The following is a 19,534-nucleotide window of genomic DNA, read 5'->3' on the forward strand; positions in this document are numbered from 1 at the left end:
TGATGCCGTAGCATCGACCTTGGTGTCATGTCTTTGTGTCAAGGCCCATCTGCCCTCGACCTCAGGTCAGGCCTGCTGCTCCATGCCGATCCAAGCGGCATGGAGCTCCCAGGCCTGCAAGCTCCCAAGGCCAACAACATCCTGTTGTTGGCCTTGGGAGCTTGCACACCTGGCAGAGGGTAAGACCATCTGCCATGGTGGAACACGCCGTCAACCCTCGGTGCGGTCCTGGATGCATCTGGGGTCGGGCTGAGGCCCAAGGGCACACTAAAACACCCGTTCTCGACACACAGTATACATATTAAGATAAGATCCTTCCATCTCATCTGATATGCCTTTCCGTGCAGACCTCACACCATTTTGGTTGCCTTTCTCTGGACTGCTTCCATTCTGCCCTTTTTGAGGTGAGGTCTCCAGAACTGAACACAGTACTCTGGATGAGGCCTCAACAATGACCTGTACAAGGGCATTATTACCTCCTTTTCCTGCTAGTTAAGCCTCTCTCTATGCAGCCTAGTATCCCTCTGGCCTTAGCCACCACCTTATCACATTGCTTTGCCACCTTCAAATCATCAGACACTATCACCCAAGGTCTCTCTTCCAGTCTGTGCACATCTGTCTTACACCCCCCAACATATATGGCTCCTTCAGATTGCTATGTCCCAAATGCATGACTCTGATCTTCTTGGCATTGAATCTCAATTGCCAAACTTTCAACCACATTTCATTCTCTCTGCTCCTTCAGGTGTGTTCACTCTGTTGCAGATCTTAGTGTCATCCGCAAAAAGACAACTTTTTACCTTCTAATCCCTCTGCAATATCACTCACAAAGATACAAAGCAGAACAGATCTGTTATGGCCGCCGGCCTCAGCCTCCCATGACCAGCAGCCGCCATTCACCGTCCCAGTGCCGCTCTTCTGGGCTCGCGCATGCTAGCTGCAGCGGCCAGCATCTCCCGGGCTCCTATCGCGGCCCGTCTCCACCGCCGGGCGGGTAAGCCTTCCTCTGGTCTCTCCTGACGCGCTGAATGCTCCCTGCATGGGCCCCTCCCCCGCTGAGCCTCTCTAGGCCCGCAAGCCTAGAGAGGCTCAGCGGGGGAGGGGCTCTCTTCAAAATTTAAAGGGACTATGGCAGGAAATTGCCACGGCCCCTCCTGCTGACCCCACCTGTTTCCTATTTAAGGCAAGGTCTGGCTCCCAGTCCTTGCCATGACTTCTTGTTTTCCAGGTCCTGTTTCCAGTTCCTTCACAGGGGATGTCTTCTGCGCTTTGTCTTGTCGTTATCCGGATCCTGACCCTCACTTGGAAACCTCATTTACAAAAACTGCCGCCCGTCTTGACTTTCACCTGGAACCTCGCTTACGAAGGCTGCCGCCTGCCCTGACCTACGCTTGGAATCGTTTACCCAAATTGCCATCTGCTCTGACTCTCGCCTCGTATTCCATCTACGAGCTTTGCACCCTACACCGGGTCTTGCCCACCTCTGCGCTCCAGCCCTTTCGCTCTTCTCTGGACCCGCTCCTGGTATCCATCCCACGCCGACTCCTCTTCAGTCAGTAAGTCCAGCCGGCCCCGGTACCCAAGGGCTCAACCTGAGGGGAACATGGGCTGGTAGTGGTGAAGCAGGAACTTGGGCCACCAGTAAAACTGTTGGAGGAAGACCTGGGTCTGAGTTCTTCCTGGTTGCCCGGGAACATGCAGCCCTTACCAACTCCCATGGAGCCCTGGACACATGTTTCCACAGACTTCATCATGGATCTCTCCTTATCTGAGGGCAACACAGTGATCTGGGTGGTAGTCGACTGCTTTTCTAAGATAGCACACTTCACACTCTTATGCTGCCTTCCTTTGGCTCCTCGTCTGGCTCAGTTATTCATGTCTCACATCGTCCGTCTCCATGGGCTACCACACCACATCACGTCAGACCGTGGCTCCCAGTTTACGGTCAAATACTGGGTCAACCTTTGTAAGAAATTCTGTATCTCTCTGGACTTCATCACCGCTTTTCACCCTAAAGCCAATGGCCAGGCGGAGCGGACAAATTGTACATTAAAGCAATTCCAGGATGACCGGGCGAGGCTCCTCCCTTGGGCTGAATTTTCCCATATCTCACATCCCTGTATCTCCACTGGCGCTTCACCTTTCCAAATTGTCTATGGGAAACAACCTTGTCCTCCCTTACCTCTGCATCTCTCTGTACCTTCGCCCGCTGCCCAATTAACGGCAGCTCAATTGAAGAGGCTCTGGCTCCACACACAACAGATGCACCAGGAGGCAGCCGGTACGGCCATGAAATTTGCAGATCGACACTGTAGACCAGCCCCCCAGTTCCGTCAAGGCGAAAAAGTGTGGCTCAGCACCCAACACATTCGTCTAAGGGTTCCTTCTATGTGACTGGCTCCACGTTATATTGGTCCCTTCCCGGTGCTTCAACAGTTGGGTTCTGTGACCTACCAACTTTGCCTGCCCGACTCCTTGAAAATTCATAACTCTTTCCACGTGTCTCTTTTGAAACCTCTCATCCTCTCCTGGCCCTCACGGAAAGTTCCCGAAACTCCACAGCTGAAGACGGAGGAGGAGAACACCTACCAAGTCCGCTAGGTCTTTGACGTTAGGAAGCGAGGCCGCAAGTGGGAGCATCTCCTAGCCTGGGAGGGCTTCGGTCCTGAGGAGAACTCTTGGGAACCATCCACTATCATCAATGACAAGGATCTCATCAAGTAGTTTAATGCAGATCACCAAGGAAAGCCTAGACCTTCTAGGGGGAGACCTAAAGGAGGGGTTCTGTTATGGCTGCCGGCCGCGGCCTCCCGCAACCAGCAGCTGTCACTCACCATCCCAGTGCCACTCTTCCAGGCTTGGGCACACTAGCTGTGGTGACCAGCTGCTCCCAGGGCTCCTCTTGCGGCTCGCCTCTGCCACCACGTGGGTAGACCTTCCTCCGGCCTCTCCTGACGCGCTGAATGCTCCCCGCACGGGCCCCTCCCCCGCTGAGCCTCTCTAGGCCCGCGCGCATGTCTGTCTTCAAAATTTAAAGGGACCACAGCAGGAAATTGCAGTGGCCCCTTCTGCTGACCCACCTGTCTGTTTCCTATTTAAGGCAAGGTCTGGCTCCCGGACCTTGCCTTGGTTTCTTGTTTTCCAGGGCCTGTTTCCAGTTCCTTCACAGAGAATTTCTTCTGTGCTTTTTCTTGTCATTATCCGTATCCTGACCCTCGCTTGGAAACCTCGTTTAAGAAGACTGCCACCCGTCCTGACCTACGCCTGGAACCTCGCTTATGAAGACTGCTGCCTGCCCCGACCTACGCTTGGAATCTCATTTACCCGAATTGCAGCCTGCTCTGACTCTTGCTTGGTATTCTGTTTATGAGCTTTGCACCCTGCACTGGGCCTCGCCCACCTCTACGCTCCAGCCCTCTCGCCCTTCTCTGGACCCGCTCCTGGTATCCATCCCACGCTGACTCCTCTTCAGTCAGAGACCCCATGTAAGTCCAGCTGGCTCCAGTACCAAAGGGCTCAGCCTGAGGGGAACATGGGCTGGAAGTGGTGAAGCTCCAGCGGGGTCTCTGCTTCATCCCGGCTTTGGCTTCCAATGGGGACTTGTGGGGATTTTCCCCACAGGTGGCGCAAACTCTAACTCGGGCAAGGGGGTCCACCTTCCAGAATCATAACAAGATTGTTAAGGAATGCCAGTTATCACTCTTCTTTCTTTGGAATAGGTTCCATTCACCACTACTCACTGGCATCTATCAGTCAGCCAATTTGTAATCCATTCCACCACCTTGGGAACCACTCCAGGTTTCTCATTTTATTTATGAGCCATTTATATGGGATTGTATCAAAAGCCTTGCTGAAATCCATATAACCACATCAATTGCTCTTCCTTGATCCAGTTCTCAGGTCACACAATCAAAAAAATCAATTACATTTGTTTGACAGGTCTTTCCGCTGATAAAACCATGTTGTCTCAGATCTTGTAACTCACTGGATTACAGATAGTTCATTATCTTTTCTTAAGTAGTTTCTCCATTCATTTTTCCACCATTAATGTAAGGCTAACTGGCTTGTAGTTTCCAGCCTCCTCCCTGTTGCCACTTTTGTGAAGCAGGACTACAACCACCCTTCTTCAGCCTAAGGCACTACTTCCACCTCCAAGGATCTACTGAACAGGTCCTTCAGTAGAACCACCAACACTTCTCAGAGCTCCTTAAAGTATCTTGGGATGTATCTTGTCCTGCCCGATGGCATTTTCCAATTCAGTTTGCCTAGTTCCTCCCAAACACTCTTCTGTAAATGGGGATGTATCTACACCTCTCTCATCTGTACTCTTGCTAACCAGCAAAGGTCCTTCTCCAATATCTTCCTTAGTAAAAACTGAACTGAAGTAATTGTTTTTTTTTGTATAAACAATTTTTATTGGGTTTTTAAAAAAAACAAGCATCAGCCAACATCAATAGGGAGGGTGGTGTCTGATCCCTCCCCAACAATTTTCCCATTAACAAATACAGCAGCACCCCCCCCCCCCTAACCCCCCTCCCTTCCCCTCCAGTAGGGTCTCACGAAAGAAGTAGACAATTGGAAAAGGCATGTCCTTTAGGCCTCCAAAAATGTCTGAGTGAGTAAGTGTGTGCAGCCCCTAGTCGTTCAACACAAGACTCCGTGCCCGGTGGGGAAGCTGTTGAATGTACGAACTCCAAGTACGTAAGAATAACCGTCGCCGGCCTGCAGAGTCTCGCACTGCCATATTTTCCATCATCATCATCGCATGGAGCAGGTTCCGCCAAGTCCAGTAGGATGGGGCGTGCGGAGACCGCCAAACCAGCAGAATAGTTTTCTTCCCCACTAGGCTCGCCTTCTGTAGCAGCAGGCGTGAACCAGGATCTCAAACTCTAATTGGGGAGATGCAGCCAAATAGAAACCACATGGGGGAGACAGGCAACACCACATCTAGTAAGTCTGCCAAGTAATCGATCACCTTGCGCCAAAATCTATGAACCAAGGGGCACGTCCAAAAGACATGAGAGAGAGTGCCCACGGTCCCTTGGCATCTGGTACACAGAGGGGAGGGGGTAATCTTCAATTTGTGGGCCAGCTGAGGAGATACATAGGCTCTGCTCAACTGAAGTAATTGTTAAATATGTCTGTTTCTTCATTTTTCTCCACAGCTTGCTCCTTGTCTCCTTTTAATCTTACCATGCCTACCTCTGGTCTTCTGCCTTTCTCTAATATATCCGAAAAATATTTTGTCACCACACATTTACTTCTTTGGCAATCTTTTCTTCCACTCGAACTTTTGCCATTCTGATTTCTTTCCTTGCTTCACCCGATATTTCCTTGTTTCCTGATCTGCTGCTGGGCATTGCATGACTAGAGGTCATGTGACATCATCAGATGTCGACGCTGCATCCCCATAAAGAGGAGACACCTTTGGCTCATTGAGAATTGTGCCTAACCCTCTGGCTCATTGAATCACTGCGATTTGAACTCTGCATACTGTAATTTATGGAACAATACCTGTTGCTTGTTTCTAGATCTACCACTGGGCTTTGCATGACTAGAGGTCACATCGATGCTGCATTCCTATAAAGAGGAGGCACCTGGTGGGCCATCCCCTAAGAGCCCGCCAAAGTGCCTATCCCTTTGTGAGTCCCTTAGAGGGACCAGTGGGCCATGGGACTATGTTCCCTTGCTCATCTGTTTTGACCTACACATGTTTGTAACACATGAGTATAGGTTGTTGCAGATTTAACTATACCAAATGTGATTATGGCTGGTATTATCAAGAAAATAATGCTACTTATGATAATCCCAGTGCTCAAATAATGATTCCGTTCCCTGCTTCATAACTCTGAATAACCACAAATTTCTAATCTTATCTCATGCCAAAAGCCTTGGGGTATGGCTAGACAGTAAATTGTCTTTCCATCTTCACATTAAGATGGTCATAAAAATGGCTTCTTCAAGCTCAGGGCACTTTGTGGTCTAAAGACTATTGGAATTTGAAAATTTTAAACTGGTGGTGCAGACATCTTTGCTTCTCATTCTGGACTATTGTAATGCTATCTACCTAAGTCTGCTAGCTTCTACACTGAAGCCCTTACAGCTACTTTTGAATTCAACAGATTGGCTAATTAGCGGTAAGAAATGCACCAATCATATTACATCAACCCTTTTTCATCTTCAATGGTTATCCTTTCTTTATCGAGTTCAGTTTAAAGTATTACTCATAACTCACAAGCTTCTCAGTACCAATTCCTTACCTTGGGCAAATTTTTTGTTGCAAATATATCAACCAATTAAAAATTTGAGATCCAAAGAAAGAGGGATCCTTGAGGTACCTTCAGTAAGGGCAGCTCATCTGTCAGTGACAAGAGACTGTGCTTTTTTCTGTAACTGTGTTCGCTATTTGGAACACAGTACCAGAAGTATTAAAACTAATGGAATGTACCAAAAGGTTTAAGACATTCCTAAAATCTTTTCTGTTGGGACTAGCTTTTGCCTAATCTGACGCACTTGGACATCTGTTGGGATCTTAGCACATTTGATGATGACTCTGGCAATAGTTGATCTTGCTCTGTTTAGTTAATGGTCTTAGTTGTAATATTCTGTTTTAGTTTGCAATTTTTGTAACCACTGTGTATGTTACTATGTAAATCACTTGGGGCCTAGGCATTAGCAATTAATACATTTCAATAAATACACCCAAAGATGAGATTTGTGCAATGTTCTCTCACTCCGAAAGTCATCAAATCTTCACAAGAGAGCACTGTTCTGTTTGTACGTCTCACTTTGAATGTCAAAGTGGCCCCTGACCCCTACACTAATACCTAAACCTCACCTTGAGTTACTAGGGGGGGCCTCCCATAGAGATATAAATACCTATCTAATGTGAGGGCATTATGGCTAGTCTCTCTCTCTCTACTAAACATGGTCCCCCAGTGGTTGTATGTAGGAAATACATACATTCTGGCACTTATTCCAAAGTGCAAAAAAGTTAATCCAATTTGCGCTAAGATAGCGCTTCACATAGGTATTATTGCAATAAACTGCCTATTACCATAAAACACACCCCTTTTCCTATCACATGTGATATTTAGAGCATTTTGATAAATCCAGGCCTATGAAAGAAATGGAGCAGAGTTCTTTGTGGCTCTAAATCTGGGGGAATTTCCAGTTCCTCAAGAGGGGAGAAGCCCAAATTATTGTCAGTGTCATCTTGATCCACATCCTCTCGAACACCACCAGGGATTTGCATGTTGTGGCAGACAAGTGGGACCCCAAGAAAGCCACCCTGGTTTAAGAGCCCCTGTAGAAAAGTCTGTAGTCCCTGGAAAAATTCCACCTAGGAAAAGGATGGATCCATGCCAGCCCCCATAGGCCCAAACTTGACGCCTTCTGAGTATCTTCCGAAGATGTCTCTGTCATTGAATCAACCAAAGAAGGGGAAACCCTAGTTGTGTCACCTTCAGTCCCTCTCCTCTCTGACTGAGGGGATGGGCCAGCATAGGCAGAATCATTAGGAGGTAAATCACCTTGAGCATCCAGGCAGCAGACTCTCAGAAAGCATCTACTTCTGGAGATGGGGAGAGCCTGGGTGTGGATGAAGCTGGTTTAGCTAATGTGAGTTTTGTTGCCATCTCTACTCTAGTGACTTTGTTTTCAAGTTCTGACTTTAACTTAATAAAGCAGGCTGAAATCATTATGCATTCTCTGTGGTATGAAATCATGGGATTGGGCAGTTCCTTATTAGAGAAAATGGACTCTGTATTATTAAAACATGAAGATTTCCAGAAACAACTTGTTTTCCATGAACAAAATCTTAAGATACAAGATGAGAAAATTAATCAACTGTCTTCTCAATTTAAAGATTTACGTTCGTGTCAGTCCTCACTGCTTAGAGGTAGGGGGGAGTCTCTTCGCCAATTTGAAAAATTAGATAATTATTCAAGGAGGCTTAATTTGAAATTTTTGAGTTTCCCAAGGAAGAGTCGATTGCTTTCCTTGAAATGCTAAAAATATTTTATTTGGACGTATTAAAAGTTCCAGTGGAGACTTTTTCCAGATATCTTAAAAGCCTTTTATCTTCCAGTTAAAATTAAAAGGGAAGTAGATGTGGGGAATAATGATTTTGTTTCTGGGAATTTAGAAGGAGATGTGAATTTATCTGCCTTTTTGCAGAGCTCTCAGCTAGAATTGAAGATCCATGCTAATCTGTAAATGGTTTATGTTTGGAACCTGATAAGAAATGGACTTTAAAAAAATATTTCCATATTGAATCTTGTTTCTTCATAGGTGGTAAAGTGCCTATTTTCCAGATGTTGTCAGAACCACTCAGAAAAGGTGTAGATTGCTTTTGATGAATCAACAGAGGATATTAGCTCTGGGTGCTACATTTTCTTTGTGTTTTCCCTGTAAATGCCATTTTAAGTGGGGAGGCAACAAATTTGTTTTTTATGATCCTTGTTAACTTGAAGGACTCCTATCAAATCAAGAGGCACCAACAGCTGTTAATTAAGACTGTGATAGTTTAGGTTTGCCAGCCATACTTAAACTGTAACTTCTGGATGCTGTTGCTTTTCTTTTTTGTTCCTTTATGCTCCCACTTCTCTATTGTTATCTAAGGTTTCCATTACTCATTCCTAGATGATACTACGTATTGTATACTACGTATTGTATATTATTTCTTTTTGGAATTTTGCTTTTCTGTTCAGATTTTTCTGACATGTAAATTTAAATTTCAATAAAAAAATGTTTAAAAATGAAGATTATTTGGAAACACATAAGGTATTACATAATCAATATGGTTTCTGAAAATACCATCGGACGGAAACTTTATTGCTGTCATTGACAGATTTCTTGTATCGGGAGTTAGATGAAGGAAAAACAGAAGTCCTGATACAACTGGATATTATTGCGGCTTTTGACACTGTACATCATGGCATACTGTTAGATTGGTTAGTTGACATTGGCCTTGATGGTATGGTGCTTTCCTGATTCAATTCTCATTTGCAGAAATGTCAGTATTGGGTTCAGACTGGAAGTTCACATTCTATATGGAAACATAAATATACTAGGGTGCCACAGAGTTCATGTTTATCCTCGGTCCTTTTAAATTTATACTTGTTGCCAATGTGAACTCTTCTTAATTCATTGGAAGAGGTATTTTACATTTATGCAGATGACATTCAATTTTACATTCCCTGCATAGATGGAATGTTTCCAATATCAAATTTTCAAAACAGAATGAAGGAAATTGACTAATGGTTAAGATCTATTTGACATTGAACATAGCAAAGACATCTTTGTTATGGGTTGGAAAAGTACCCTCTCCGGATTTTGGTAATTCCCTAGTTTATGCTGGTGTGACATTAAATCTTTGTACTGAACATATAACCTTGGGATTATATTAGAGTCTAAATTGACATTTAGACCACAGCTATCACAGATAGTACATAAGGCATTTTATAAACGTAAAACACCGATGTCTTTAAAGTCATTCCTGACAAAATGGCCGTCATTCCTGTGATAACCAGGAAGGGGCCTGCTGCTGCACCCGATGAACCTGCGAGCCCACCAGGCTCTTGCTGCTTCCCCTACACTGTTGCAGATGTTCCTGAGCTGCCCTCTCTCCCAGAGAGACAGCAGGAACAGAAGCCAGCATGGAAGAGCCACGCGCACGAATCTCTCACACAATGCGCTTACTGCCGCACGGCATGACCGTGTGTGCAGGCAGCCACCCAGAGGACTCCAGAGAAAAAAAACTCCACAAAAGCCACTGCAGCCGAGCCCCTGCAAGGCTGTCACTCCGATCTCCACCCCGGGTCAACCAACACTTACAAAACAAAACCCCAAATTTTCCCTTTAAGATGAAGAAGGGCAGCAGGCTCTGCAAGTCCTCCTGGGGGAGAGGGAAACTGGCCCCACCAGTTGTCCACCCCGGGCAGCGAAAGGACCAAGCTATATAAGGGTCCCTAACCTCCTGTTTGTCCACCTCAGCACCAGGAGGGATGGTCCCACCAGAACCTGCCAACCTCCTGGAAGAAAATCTTCCAACAATCTTCTCCATTCCAATCTCTTTTTTTTTTTTTAAAGCTAATTTCCAGACTGCAGGTTTGTACATCGACCATCTGCTGGAGACTGAGAAATACTGAAGGACTGCAGGTGGCACACCAGGTTATGTGGCAGTGTCAGCAAAACTTTCTCTGTCTCTATCTGCTGGAAAAGAAGCAAAACCCAGGAGTCTGAACTAATCTGGGTATACACAGGAAATGTGACATAGCAGCAGTCTGAACAGGAAAGCATACAGTGGGTACTTTTCAAGGACATTTCCGTGAATAAAGCAGAAATAGCTTGTTATAAAATTGCCTGCCCAATATGGGTAAATGTGCACATATGTCCTATTCACATGTAAGTTTACCTGGATGGAGCAGAGTCAGTCCAAGTTCTGGGAATGGGGAGGGGATAGCACGTAACGCTCATACTTTTGCATTTTCCTGAAAATCTTCTACACTTAACAGGTATAATTGTGTGTAGGTAAATTTGCTGAGATAATTTTCAAAAAAGATTTAAGTGTGTAAGTCCATTTTGAAAATTGGTGTAACTTGTGTGCATATTTGCCAGCTAATTTATGTGGGCTGCTATAAAATTACTAAAAGGGGACAATTTTTGAACAGCCAAATTAGGTGCAAAGTCTGCAGTTATCTTTGTATCTGTGGACCTTGTACATAATTTTCAAAGGGAGAGTACAAGCATACTTTTCCTTTAAAATATGCCATGAACTTTGCACCTGGCTTTTGAGCAAATAAAATTTCAATGGAAAAAAATACACACAGATCTGAAAGTAAAATATATGTATATTATTATCCAATCTTATCCAAACACCCCCCCAAAAAACACACATGCTGTGAAACAGCATGCATGCTTTTAGCTGCTTGGGAGAGAGGGGAAATTTTCAAAACTAGCCTACCTAGATACATAGTTTTTAACACTCATACATGCCTTTGAAAATTGCCCTCTGAATTTAATTTCTGTATTTCATAGTCAAGTAACCATACTTGACTTGCTCTTCTCTGCTTTGCCGATACGTTTTGCATATGGTATCATTGGGCATCCTCTCAATAATAATATATAAAGAAACATAAAAAAACAGAAATAGAAGACAGAAAATAATAGAAAAGCAGCATTATTTCAATGCTGTCACGTACTTCTTTTGAAGGATTCATTGGTGGCATAAAGATGGTTTTCCAATATGACCACACAAACAGGATGACAAAGAAGTGATATGCTGTCAGGCATATAACTATGAAAACAAAGAGAACTGTAGTTATTAATAAACCACAAGATGACAGAACTTATGAAATACCCAGCAAGGCCAGAACAATACAGTGTACAAAAGTGCTGCACTCTGAAAGGATCAATACATACTCAAATTTATCATTAAGTATAAATTCAAACAATGCTAGGATTATGTCAGTTAAATAATTTACTGATATTTTATCAAAATTTATGAGAGCACTTTTCAAAGCAATTTCTGCAGGTAAAAGCAAGTTTGCTTACCGAAAACAGTGTTTCCGTAGATAGCAAGATGAATTAGCCATGCTGTCTGGGAGCATCGCGACCGTTCCTGCACGATTGCCTGATTTACCTCAGTCTCCTGTAACAAAGCGAGAAGTATATAGAAAAAATAAAGGTGTATTTAGTGTGTGCAGACTGTCTAGGGAGGAGGGAGGGATCGCATGGCTAATTCATCCTGCTATCTACGGAAACACTGTTTACGGTAAGCAAACTTGCTTTTTCCCAGCGATAGCAGGCTGAATTAGCCATGCTGTCTGGGAGTCCCAAGCTCCTGGGTGGTGTCTAGGTGTTTGTAGGTTATGTCGCCACCCCTAAATTCTGAACAGTAGACAGTCTTATTTTTGTGTTATGGTTGACAGGATTGCCGAACCCATGGCTGCATCAGAAGAGCTCTGCTGTTGTAAACAGTAGTGCATTGTGAAAGTGTGTAGAGAAGACAAAGTTGTCACTTTGCAAATGTCCATCAGCGAAACGTTTTTGTAGTGGGCGACTGACGTTGCAGTTGCTCTTATTTGGTGTGCTTTTGGTCTCGTATATAATGGTAGATTTCGTTTATTGTAGAAAAAGGTAATGCATTGAGACAATCAACTAGCCAGAATTCTCCTGGAGACAGGTTGGTTAGGAGAGTTTGCGTTAAAGGAGAGGAACAGCTGAGATGGCCTGGATTCCAAATTAGTTCTCTGTTTGTAATAAGCCAATGCCCTTTTACAGTCCAAGGTGTGGAGAAGCTTATCTCTGTCGTTCTGATGAGGTTTTGGCTTGAAAATTGGAAGAGTAATGGGCTGGTTGATATGAAACGCAGATATCACCTTAGGGAGGAAGGTAGGATGAGGTCGAAGGGTGACCTTGTTATGATTACCCAGGCACTAATTCTATCTTCACTAGACTACTGTAACTTTCTTTATCTTGGTTTACCGCAATCTACGATACGACCTTTACAGTTGATACAAAACGCAGCCGCTCGAATGTTATATAACACACCCCGGACAGATCATATTACTCCTATTCTACAACATCTGCACTGGCTCCTAATTTCATATCGTATAACGTATAAAATTCTGTCTACAATACATAACCTACTTTACAACACCAATTCCATCTGGCTATGCTCATTATTAAGAATTTACAGACCTACTAGACAACTCCGCTCCCTTGACAAATGCATTCTTGAAGTACCTACAGTAAAATCCATAAGTTTAGCATTAACCCGTAAACGAGCATTCTCTGTCGCCGGTCCAATACTGTGGAACACACTCCCAGAACATATCCGTCTGACAGCCAACCGTACAGAATTTAAGAAATTGCTAAAAACACATCTTTTCACCCATGCATACAATTTATATTAAGTTTGTTACATTACACTATGATTGTTAATTTAATTGTCTATTTTATGAATTTTAACATGTCTGTATATGAATTTATGAACTGTTTGTTAATATATATTACTACTTGTGTATGTGCAAATATGTAAACTGCCTAGACAGATAGACCCCTACCCATTGTGCGGTATATAAGAATTTTAAATAAATAAATAAATAAATAAATAAATAAATGAAAGAATTCTAAGTACGGGGGGTAGTGAAGCAAGGCTTGTAGTTCACTTACTCTCCATGCTGATGTTACCACCACCAAGAAAACCGTTTTCCAAGTAAGGTATTTGACATGACAGGAGTCTAGAGGTTCAAAAGGAGGTAACATTAATTGTTTCAGTTCGATATTGAGATTCCATGGTACCGGCGGCTTTGAGACCAGTGGTCTCAGATGTAGAATGTCACGCAGGAATCTGGAGATTAAAGGGTGGTTGGAAATGGGTAGTCTGTTGTGAGTACAGTGAAAAGCTGCAATTGCACTAACGTGTACTCGAACGGAGGTGTATGCGAGACCCACTGTGAAAAGAGTATGGAGGTATTCCAGAAGATGGGTTATCGTTGTAGAGAAAGGGTCTAGATTCTTTGGTCTGCACCATTCTGAGTACCGATGCCATTTCCCGGCATAGTTATGCCTGGTGGATGGTTTCCTGGATTCAGTGAGAATGTCCTCAAGTTGAGATGACAGTCCCAGGTAATTTAGTACGTGCCTTTCAATCTCCATGCTGTCAGATGGAGGGATTGATGCATTGGATGAAGAAGGGATCCCCCCTCCTGAGTTAGAAGTTGGGGATGGTTTTCCAGTAGAATTGTGGGCGAATGGATAGTCATTTGAGATACGCATACCATGGTTGCCTTTTCCAGGATGGAACTATGAGTATCATGTTCGCTGCACCTCTTATGCATTTTTGTATCATTTTTGATATGAGTGGAATGGGAGGGTAAGCATAAAGTAGGCCCTCCGTCCATGGAATGAGGAAAACATCTGGAGCATAACGAAGTTTGCATGGGTAGATGGAGCAAACAGATCCATAGTTGGAAAACCCTACTGATGGAATATGTTGGACTCTTCATCCCGGTTCAAGGTCCATTTGTGTGGATGGAAAATTCTGCTGAGGCGGTCCGCTGTTACATTGTCTAGACAGGAAAGGTAAGTGGCTTGTATCGAGACTTGGTTGGATATTGCCCACGTCAGTATGCGAAGCGTTTCTCGACAGAGAAACCAGAAATCTGACCCTCCTTCTTTGTTTACATAAAACATGGCTACCTGATTGTCTGTGTACACCATGATATGTTGTCCCTGAAGTTGGGCCGAGAAGGTTTGAAGTGCCTTCCAAATGGCTCGAAGTTCGAGGAGATTGATTTGAAAGTTGGACTCCCAAAGAGACCAACGTCCCTGAATCTTTAAGTTGTTTAGATGGGCTCCCCAGCAATTCTGGGAGGCATCCGTGGTGAGAGTGACTTGATGAGGAGGCCGCTGAAACGGTGTTCCCAAGTTCAGGTGGTTGGTCTTCATCCACCATTGAATGTCTGTACGCATTTGTCTGGTGAGACGTACTCTGGTTGATAGTGGTTGCCAGAACTGTGACCATTGGTTCTTGCGTCCCCATTGTAGACAACGCATGTGGAGTCTTGTATATGGGTCTACATGGATGGCTGCTGCCATATGACCCAGAAGTTGAAGAATTTGTCGTGCCGATGCATGCGATTGATTGAATAGACGCCGAGCCAGAGAAGACAGCATTTGTATCCTGTCCTGTGGTAGGTACGCCCTCTGATGTACCGTGTTGATGAGCACCCCAATGAGTTGGTTGTAGATGGGATTTTTCGTAATTGATTATGAATCCCAGCTTCTGAAGACAATTGATTGTTTGGAATGTATGAGTTTTTAATGTAGTCGGCTCTGAAGCTAACTCTGAAGCTATGGTACATCAGAGGGTGTTCAGATAGGGAAATATCTGTATCGAGAGCTGTCGGAGATGAGCCACCACCACCGCTAAGCATTTTGTGAACACCCTTGGGGCTGAGAAAAGGCCAAAGGGTAGGACTTTGAATTGGTAATGATTGTTCTGAACTTGGAAACAAAGGTAATGTCAGGAGGAAGGGTGCATGGGTATATGGGAATGAGCATCCTTCAGGTCTATGCATAGCCAGTCGTTGGGTTGCAGAAGGGGTAGAATGCTCTTGAGAGATGTCATCTTGAATTTTTGTTTTTGAATGTGTTTGTTGAGGTTTCGCAAATCTAAGATTGGTCGAAGACCTCCTGATTTTTTTGGAATGAGAAAATATGGGGAGTAAAAGCCTTGGTTTTTTAATGAAGTTGGGATTACTCGAATTGAGTTCTGCAACTGTAGAGTGACTAACTGGTCTTGTAGGTCTGTTGAATGTTTTGATGTGTTCTGAGAGGGGAAATTTGAGGAAGTGTGGGAAGAGTTAGCGATATTTAGCACCCAGCAATCTGTCGCAATCGCCTCCCAGCTGGCATAAAAGTGCTGAAGGCAGCCTTCTATGTAGTGCGGTGGAGGTAGCTCTGGGTAACTCAAAAAGATTGCGTTTGTTTTGGTGGTGCTGCTAGAGTTGGTTTTGGAAGACGTGGTTGGTGAGGAGGTCCACGTGAAGGTTGAGATTGTGGTTGGTAACACTGATTGGGATAATACTGAGATCTGTAAGTATTATACGGCCTGAAAGGTGCCCTTGCATAAGGTCTTCTTCTGTATGAAGGATAAAATCTTTTAGAAGAAAGATGAGGGTCTGATGAAGTCAGAGATTGAACTGCCGTATTCTGCTCCTTTAGAAGGGTAACTGTCTCAACAAATCTGTTAACAAACAGATTGTCTCCCAGAGAAGGAATATCCACCAACTTGTCATGGACATCGTCCCTTATGGAACTAGCTCTTAACCATGCCATGCAACGTGCTGCTATTGCTCTCGCTGAGGATCGAGCCGATGATTCAAATGACTCGTAAAACCAAACGGAGTAAGTGTCGGAGACCCTCCTCCATGTCTGTGAATGGTTGCGGTAAGGAATTACAAGAAGCCACACATACTGGACGTAATCTCTGTAGACATTCAAAGAGATATTGTATTACGTAAAATTGATGGTGTTGTATCTTTGTGGCCAGCATGGAGGAATGATATACTTTACAGCCAAAATCATCCAGGGATTTATGATCTTTTCCTGGTGGTGAGTTTGCATGAAGTTTTGATCTTTTGGCACGTAATAGTGCAGATTCCACTATTACCGAGTTATGGGGTAATTGCGTGGACTCATAGACCATGGAATTTTGCATTCTGTATTTTAAGTCCGTCTTCCTTGAGGCCGCTGAGGTAGTAAAAGGTTTTTCCCACATTTTATGTAGAACCACATCTAGCACAGCATGTGGTGGTAAAGCTATTGGTTCTGGCAGCATTTCAAATATCTTTAGGATTCCTAGAACCTTCGCCCGAGGGTCGGGAACCTTTCCTGTTCAATTTTTAGGAGAGATCCTACTTTTTCTATGAATTTAGCGTAGGATAAATCCTCAGGAGGAGAATACGGTTCAGGAAGGCCCTCAGGGGGATCTGACAGAAATCCTGTAGATGAGGAAGGGGACGATGAAGACCATGGTGAATGTGGTGAATCTGGTTGATCTGGAACTGGAAGTAATTTTTCTCTTTGCTTTGGTGACAGGACCGTTGGAAGGCGTCGAGGAGAGGTTGGAAAAGATGGACCTGGAATCCGGGGATGAACCGCTTCCAGATCATGGAAGAATGAATTCAAAGCAAGAGAAATTTGTGACATCGCCTTTGATGCTAGTGTATGTTGTGAAGGCATAGGAAGTGGTTCTGCAGGTGGGGGCAGTGCTCCCAGAGATAAGTCCTGAAAAGGATGGCGTGGTTCCGGATGGTGGATTGAATGAGATCTTTGAGAAGAAGACCAATCCGAATGAGAACTCTCCCCTTCTGACGAATCATTAGTAGAAAGGTGGACTACTTCTATATCATAGTCAGTTTGTGGAGATTCTGGCATTTGGAGATGTTTTCTCTTAGCCTTTTGTTTGGAATGGTGTTCACGTTGAGGTGGATCTTGGGGAGAGGTCAATGGTGGAGCCGTAGGTGAGTCATGATGTTTTGTACGCTTTGCATTACCATGGTGGTGATGTCTAGCATGCTTCCTTTTTCAAATATCATGTTGAGGTGACCCAGATAGTGAAGCAGCTCTTCCAGAAGCACCGTCCGATGCACCCTGCGTCGATGTGTCGTGTGTTAAAGCACCCTGTGCCGATGCGTCGTGAGTTCGCTGTGGTGTTGATGCGCCGATGCGCCATGCGCTGATGCACCGTGAGATGCGCAGTGCGCCCTATGGCTGCTCCGTCTGTGTCTCCCATGCTCCGAGTGCTTCGGCGTCGAGGAGCGAGAATGAGCGGGTACAGAGCCCTGTGACCCGAACTGTACATTAGACTTTCCTGCCAAAGGAGTCAAGGCCTCGACATCCTTTCCCGGCCCTGGTGGTGGTGCCGACCTGGCCGAATCGCCTTCCAGCGATGTCGATCTTCTAGCCGGCGTTTTCTTTAGTTTCTTCGCCAGGCCCGGCAAAGAATGGGGCAACCGGAGGCACGCGATTTTCTCGGCGTGCTGTCTTTGGGCCCAGGGCGACATCCAACCACAGTCTCTGCATGAGGCTGTGTCGTGCTCCGGGCCCAAGCAAATGTAACAATAATTATGTCCATCAGTGATGGACATAATTTTGCCACATTGGCAGTATTTAAATCCCGTTGGCTTCGGAGCCATCGCTGCCAAGAGAAAAATCGAAAAATCGAAAAATTAAAGAAAAATCTGAAGAGACAAGGAAGGAGAAAAAACCCCAAGTGCAGTCCTGCTCGCGGAAAAAAAGAGACTGAGGTAAATCAGGCAATTGCGCGGGAACCTCACCGCGCAGCCGCACAGAGTTCAAAACTCTGTACTCTAGGAGAAACTCCGCCTACTGATCCAGTCGCGACGCTCCCAGACAGCATGGCTAATTCAGCCTGCTATCGCTGGGAAAAAAATGATTTATACATGGAAGACAGCTTTCTGAAAATTGCCTACTCTGAATGCAGTTAAAGGTATGCGTATAATTTTACTACCCGTGTATTTTCACCTCATTTGGGGGAGGTGTTCCCAAGGACATGGTTAATGCTGGTAAACAGAGGTTTTAATTCCAATCCTGTCCTGCAGGCACATCTTTCCAGTCAAATTTTCAGGATTGCCACAATGAATATGCATGAGATAGAATTGCATATATCGAAGACTCGTGTTTTCAAATCTATGTCATGCATATTCATTGTGGCAATCCTGAAAATCTGACTGGCTAGGTGTGCTAACAGAACAGGGTTGGGAAACACTGATTTAAACATGCATACTCATGTATTTTCAAAAGCATGCACAATTTTAGGAAAAAAAAAAAGTACCCGCACAAAAAAGGAGGTGCAATTGTGTGCAGGTTCTTCTTTCTTAAGCAATTTTCTAAGAGAAAAAATGCCATACTTTCACTTTGAAAACTAATGCAAATTCTTTGAGTAAAAAGAACCCATGGATTTTGCATACAATGTGGCCAGTTTGAAATCTACCTCCTATATATCAAAATACGAATATTAAAATATGTAGCTAGCAGAACACTGTTAGCTGGCAACTCAAACTGTTTTGATCTCAAAAATGTGAAAAAAAGACTGTTAATCTCAGTCGATGAAAGGTAACTTCAAAAGTAGCACACATACTGCATGTAACGCATTGTGGTTGTTCAGGAGTGGCCACGGATTGGGAATCAGCCAGGAGTATCAAGTGAGGCAAAATCTAGCTGGCTCCAAACAAACAAAAGGCTTTATTTACAGGCAAAAACAAGAGTACAGCATAGAGTCCACTCACCTCATCAGTCCTTTGTGTTACTTGCCAGGTTCTTATGGCCTGGACTGGCCACTGATGGAAACAGGATGCTGGGCTTGATGGACCCTTGGTCTGACCCAGTATGGCATGTTCTTATGTTCTTATGTTCTTAAGTACAGAATAAAAGTTGCTCACCTCAGCAGTCCCTTCCTTATGTTAACAAACAATCAAATATATGTAATTCTGGCATACACTGGCTTCCTGTCTTCTCCCTGGGATCTCCTCCACCCTTTTAGGCCCTGCCTTCTTATGCTAGGGTGAAGGGATCCTCCCTGGGTCCAGAATCCTTTGCTGGGTTGGGTCTTAAGGATGACCAGTTCAGATACCTGTGATCAGTTCCTTAAGGTATTCTGAGGTATTTTCTTATATACTCCCTCACATACCCTCTGCTCAGCTCTGGTTTACTAGACTGAGTACCTGCCTGTACTAAGGGACACCTCGCTAGACAGGAAATCTGCACTAGTGTTTTCGCTTCCTGCCCTATGCTGGATCTTATAGTTGAAGGGTTGCAGTGCCAGGAACCACCTCATCATCCTTGCATTGGATTTCTTGTTTCTATTTATCCATATAAGCAGTTGATGATCCATCATGGGAATGAACTGTCATCCTAACAGTAGTATCAAAAGGTCTCTAAGGCCCACTTGATTGCCAAAGCCTCCATTTCAACTGCTGAGTAATATCTCTCCCTTGGC

General features: G+C 44.4%; 1 protein-coding gene across 2 annotated transcripts in view; it reads right to left on the reverse strand.

The window, feature by feature from the left end:
* Nucleotides 1-19,534, reverse strand: part of ZDHHC2 (zinc finger DHHC-type containing 2) — a 355,423-nt gene that overhangs the window by 264,900 nt on the left and 70,989 nt on the right. For both annotated transcript variants that reach the window (XR_003854336.1, XM_029587150.1), the window contains exon 3: nucleotides 11,205-11,299. Coding sequence is in view for 1 of the 2 variants with exons in the window: in XM_029587150.1 (XP_029443010.1) it covers nucleotides 11,205-11,299 (95 nt within the window). In the remaining variant the exon portion in view is untranslated. The remainder of the gene's footprint in view (nucleotides 1-11,204; nucleotides 11,300-19,534) is intronic.

The sequence above is a fragment of the Rhinatrema bivittatum genome, chromosome 1 (assembly GCF_901001135.1).
Source record: "Rhinatrema bivittatum chromosome 1, aRhiBiv1.1, whole genome shotgun sequence".
Lineage (NCBI taxonomy): Eukaryota > Metazoa > Chordata > Amphibia > Gymnophiona > Rhinatrematidae > Rhinatrema > Rhinatrema bivittatum.